The following is a 5,828-nucleotide window of genomic DNA, read 5'->3' as shown; positions in this document are numbered from 1 at the left end:
AGCTGTCGTCTCAGTTTGTCGGTTGGTAGACTGACATCCCTCGGCAACAGCTGGCGGGAGCACCATCTTGCAGGCTCGTCGTTCGCACCCGGTGTAATCAACTGAGACAAATAGGGTCTATCTCAGTCGTGATGACAGTATTCAGATACAGGGGTCTATCTCAGTCATGACAGTATTCAGATACAGGGGTCTATCTCAGTCATGACAGTATTCAGATAAACGTCATGGGTCTTTACCTATGAACATCAAAGCCTCACATCTAAAAAATTTGAGACTTTATTTCAATTTATCTTGAACAACCACCAGTTAACATAATCAACACATTTTTTGTCATGAACTCTCCGATACATACGCATGGGTGGCCCAAGACTTTTGTTGATTCTGCTGGCTCATCATGACAGACCTCTCCTGCTGCTGCTGCATCTGGTGCTGTTTCTGTAAGAAAGCCAAAAACAAAACTGAAGATTATTTTCATATTGCAAGATAATCGAACACAGCATGAACACACTTGTATTTCTTTCCTTCATTTTGGAGTGAAGATCACGAGAACAAACTTTTATCTCCAAAAGGACCAAATGCAATGGGTAGAGAGCCCTAATAACTGTTCTAACAATTTGAGTTTAGAACACCCTGATAGAGAATTGGAACCACTATCATCTGTAACTAAATACTTCAGACAGTTTTTAAAAAAGCATTTTCTAAATAATTTTTTAAAAGAACTCCAACTGAATGAAGTCTCAACTATATACGATGCATCAAAACACCCAAACCACAGAACTATAGTAAGAATAATTCTAGCCAGAACTCGAGACCAGTAACGCTATGTGGTAACTAAATCACTTCACTAAGGTTATTACTTCATGCTCAGTTGTAAATAGGCAGAATAAACACTTTTTTCAAATTTGTTAATTAGCAGAACAAACCCATTCACACACAACACACCTCCTTCTCCCTCTCCTGCTCCCTTTTGGCCTCCTCAGCTTGAATTTCCATGAGTGAGCGAGACTGGACTGGATTGGCCTGAGCGGACTGATGGGCGGCCCAGTTGCTGGCAGCTGGTAACTGGATGCAGGAAACAAAAACAGAGTTGTAGAGCCATATTTTATTATCAATCTGCACAACGATGGCCACATTTCTTTGGGCGTTGATCAGAACAATTTTTTAAAAGTAGCAGAAGCAGATCACAAAAAAAAAATTCATAAATTTATTTTTTTTAAACTGAAATCAACAGCCACCAACTTTGAACACAAATGACACTAGATTTTGTTCCTCACAACAGTGCAACATAAGCTGCTAAATCTTTTAACCTACCCCACTTCTCAACCTCACTAGGCCAAAACAGATGAAGCCCCAATACTAGGCAGAAGAAAGGCTCAAACTGGTGGACACAAGAATCAACAAAAAGCTGGAATATCTGCCACAACGACACCGCTGTCCCCACCTGAATATTGGCAAGCTTCTCCCGCTGGGCCTGCTGGAGACGCCGTAAGGACTCTTGTTGTCGAAGAAGTTCTGTCTGCTGTAGAATTTCGGTTAAAAAAAAATATGACGGAATTGTCAGACAAGCAGAGACATAAATCACATAAACATGAATACCACAAATAGAAGTGTTATAGATAAACAGTACACTGAGGTACCTCCACTCCGCTAAAACCACAGCAAATACAGATAAGGAACAGCCACAATAAGATCACCTTCATTCTTAAACATGATTTTTTATCTATTATATATTAGGCAACTTGGAAACACATGTGTCACTTTTCCAATCAATTTACGACAGCTACAGAGTTGAAAGTTGGCAAGTACCTGCAAAAAGATAGATAGGTCCCAATGACGGAGCCTGATTTTTTATTTATTCATTTCCTGCATTTAGACAAATATATTCGACAAAAAGTTCCCGTCCTTCTTTGGCCTTTGTGATTATTCTACAGAGAAACAAAACAAATCTGCGTAGCTCTCCTTCACAATGAAAGTTCATTACCACTCTTTAACGTTCGCCTAAGAAACACGATTCAGTGACGGGGTGAGTAATTTTCGAGACTCACTTGTAGTACGTGGAGACATGATCCTGTGTATGCATCCAAAGAGTTGTTTTTAATGTAGGGCCCAAAGAGAAAAACTTTTTTATTACTGGGTCAGGATTTTTTTTCTAAATATTTTTGTTTGGTTGCTAGCCATGCAAAGTTTTGTGGGCATAGGTAAATTTGTCAATGAGCTAGAATTTTTTTTTACGCTGTCAGAGGAAAGTGAACAAGTTATAGACATTGCCTCTGTGATTTTGAAGACGTCGGTGTGCTCCATTTACAGTGTAGCAGCCCTTCCATGGATTATTATTTTCTTAGTGCTTTTTTGTGATGGCGTAAGGCGAAACCCGTATTTTGTGATTGTGAAGGGCTAGACAGCAATGTAGATCAAGAGAGGAGTTAGTCAAGGCAGACCTAATCTAAAGCAATATAGATCTAGAACCCAGGTGTAACTGTAAAAAGGCTAGACAGCAATGTAGAAGTTAAATGCCTCCATTGCGTAGACCAGTAGGAGCAGTGACCCCAAGGCTTCGACCCCAAGCAAAGCCGGGTACTCAGCTAGTAAATAAGTAATGCAAAAGCTATGGCCTTTCCCTCAAAGGATTTTTGGAAATTCAAGCCTTTCATTTTTTTTTTTTAATTAAAAAATTTTAAGATACCATTTCACTCACTAGGCATGACTTAATTGTAAAAAGAAATCTTCACACTTCCTTAATTCCAGAAACTCTATGAAAAAAAAAACCCTCTTTCCAATACAGTTTTAATTGACCTGAGAGTAAATATGAGATGCAATCATTGATGGTCTGAGTCAGTCCAGGTATATGCACCACCCAAAAACATTCAACAGCAACATCCTAAGCAATGAATGCAGCAAAGAAAAGCGACACATACTTTGTGTATCTGTTTGAGCAAAGAGAAGTACATCGACATAATAAGGGTCTTTCAGTGCGGGGGGGGGCAAGAAAGACAGAAACAAATGAGGACCAGTAAGAAACAGGACGTATCAGCAGCATCCCCTAATCACCCACTCAAAATCTTCACTATTCTCAAAACTTTGGGCACAAAATGACCACACGGTCTACCTGTCTCCTTTGTGCTTCCAAGTGCTCTTTCTCCGCCTCTTCCCTCAGCCTCTCTTTCTCTGCCTCCTCCTTCAGTCTCTCCTGCTCTGCCTCCTCCTGTCGCATCCGTTCCTCTTCCTGTCGCTGCTGTTCCTGTCGTCGCAGCATTTCTTCCTGTATGAGACGCTGCTCTTCCCGTTTCCTGGGTGGAGAGGAACAAACACTACACATAAATGGGTTTGCAACCACAGCTTCGTTCAAGCTCGAAAAAAACAGTTTCCCTCAGAATAAAAAATGAAAGAACCAGGGTGACTGCCAACCCTGCTTCTCAATTTTCCAGGGGGCTCATCCATTTTCCAGGAGCATGTTACATAATAATGAAAGTGCATGCTCCATTTATATATATATACACACACACACACACACACACACACACACACATGCGTGTAGATACATTATATCCAGTCAACAAAATGTCACTGTGGCACTGGGGTCTTGTGTGACTTTGGTATTTCAGTCTGTTCTTAATTATTTATATTTTCCCCTCATCACATTCGTCTATATAAACTATATAAAAATGAATCTGTTTTAAGCCTTAGAAAGGGCCGAGAACCAGAATGTCGACTGTCAAAAACCAGTTTGGGTGTCATCATTCATATAATAAACATGAAAAACAAAAATTATTGTTCAAACTCAAAGTAGAGAAATAACTTGGAAGGCTCAAGTAGACCTATTCAGTGAGAGGTGTAAGAACTGTGGGAGGGCAAGATGTAGTCACACTGAAAATCTGTGTATCTTTCACAGAAAGCTAAAAAATAGATATCCAATACATATAATTTACTATTGCCAATCCAATGAAACGTGAACCCTTTAGTTAAAAACCATGGCTTACAAGGTACATGTTTGAGTGTGATGGATCCAGATTCCACACAAGGCCTGCACCAATGCACGCTTTGCAGAGAGCTCTTATCAAAATTCTACATACTAATATTTGCTTCCCACTTCAGTTTTTGTCCTCTGATGCTGCCTTCAGCCGCTGCCCCCAAAAATCAACAATCCCCCCATTCCGGAGTCCTATACTTTGCAGCGCTCACGACTTTGAATGAACTTTGGTGACCCCAATAATCGCTGGCACTCACAATGTGATGCGAACATACAGGTTCACTGACTGGTTACGATGACCAGCCCAACAAGACCCTTGTATAACTTTCTTTTCTTTTCTTTTTTTTCACAGGTGACAGCACAGGACAAATATTGATTTATTTTCATGGCGACATAGAGTTTGTAAAGTACAACCTACATGTTACAAATGGTGCGTTATAAGACTACTACCAGCAAATTTCTGGGTGGTAACGAAAGCGAAAGTAGATCTTGATTTTCCTGATCGAGCCTCGGTAATACACATACACTTGCCGCCATAGCCGCCTATTTGCATGAAACGTACTCTCAGACCAGGAAAAGCCGAATGAATATCACAATCGCGACCATTATCAGATCTGGTTTTCAAATATTTGAGAACTTTTATTTATTTTCCCGGGTATCTCCCGCAACAATTTTGAGATTTCCTCAAATTCCCGGAGCATTCCAGAGTCTCTGCGATTTTTTTCAAATTCCTGGGGCCCCTGAGATTCCCAGGGCCTGGCAGTCACCCTCAAGAACCAACTTTTCTCTTCACTCCTTGGGACAATTATTCAGTAGTGATGTCAGAAGAAAGAAAGCATTGGAGGGAGAAATGCAGAGGAAGTTCGAAGAGTTATATTAAACAGACATAAAACAAAGAAAATTCATTCTTTAGCAGATTTTGTAAAGATGACATTTGAGCAGGATTTTGTCAAGTTATAAAAATTCAAATAATTTCCCTCTTCAACTACCAAATCCCATTTATTTTTCCCTATAAAAAGCTGTTTTAAAAAGCTCAAAAGAGCTTTCTTCGTCCATTCTCAATATATGCTATTACTTACTTCAGATCCTCCAAGTGCCTCTTGTGCTCTTCAACTTGCTTCTTCTCTTTCTTCTTTTTCTCCTCTTGTTTGCGCAACTCTTTCTCCCTCCTCTTCTCTTCCTCCTGTCTCATCAGCTCTTCCTGCCTCCTCCTTTCCTCTTCCTCTTCTTGCCTTTGTCGCTCCAGCTCCTGCCTCTGTTGCTCCTCCTGCTGTCTGCGCAGACGTTCCTCCTTTTGCTGGCGAAGACGTTCCTCCTCTTGCTGGCGAAGACGTTCCTCCTCCTGTCTCCGTGCTTCTTCTATTTTCTGCAAACAGTAAATTCATACATCTACAGTTGCTGAAATAATCTAAGACAGCATCATCAACACCAGCACAGACCAAACAATTCCTAGTTGTCACAGTGAGCACCCTAGTAGCTATGGGAGTAAAAAGCTCAAACTCTGGAGCACCCCATCTTCCTTCTAACCCAGTTCTACATTCAAGTATTTAAGTAAGTAAGAGTTCAAACTCAAAAGTCGTGTCAAGAAAGTGTCTGTGACACACGGTTTAGAAGGATGGTCACAGGGGTGTGCCCTTGAGCAAAACACGAAACCCTAGCTAAAAAAAACAAGGTGCTGCACAGTGGCGACCAGCAATGACATGTTTGTGAAATTGTTCTGCATTGGTGTAATATTGTGTATTTAAGTATGTATTTCTAATATTGTAGCATCTTTCTAACTGTAACTCAAGTTTCCCCACGGGGATCAATAAAATGTAATTTACTTCATTTTTTTACTACACTCAACTATAACTGGGAAATT

General features: G+C 40.4%; 1 protein-coding gene across 2 annotated transcripts in view; it reads right to left on the bottom strand.

Moving 5' to 3' along the window:
• The window catches only part of LOC101856464 (GRB10-interacting GYF protein 2), a 60,332-nt gene that overhangs the window by 15,560 nt on the left and 38,944 nt on the right, over nt 1–5,828 (bottom strand). For both annotated transcript variants that reach the window (XM_005108175.3, XM_035972367.1), the window contains exons 20-24: nt 5,047–5,333; nt 3,107–3,287; nt 1,442–1,519; nt 943–1,062; nt 353–435 (exon numbers count right to left, since the gene is read on the bottom strand). In XM_005108175.3, coding sequence (XP_005108232.1) covers nt 353–435; nt 943–1,062; nt 1,442–1,519; nt 3,107–3,287; nt 5,047–5,333 — 749 coding nt within the window. The remainder of the gene's footprint in view (nt 1–352; nt 436–942; nt 1,063–1,441; nt 1,520–3,106; nt 3,288–5,046; nt 5,334–5,828) is intronic.

Source organism: Aplysia californica, unplaced genomic scaffold (genome assembly GCF_000002075.1).
Source record: "Aplysia californica isolate F4 #8 unplaced genomic scaffold, AplCal3.0 scaffold00666, whole genome shotgun sequence".
Lineage (NCBI taxonomy): Eukaryota > Metazoa > Mollusca > Gastropoda > Aplysiida > Aplysiidae > Aplysia > Aplysia californica.
The sequence above is the reverse complement of the archived record's forward strand: the minus strand, read 5'-3'. Positions and strand labels throughout refer to the sequence as shown.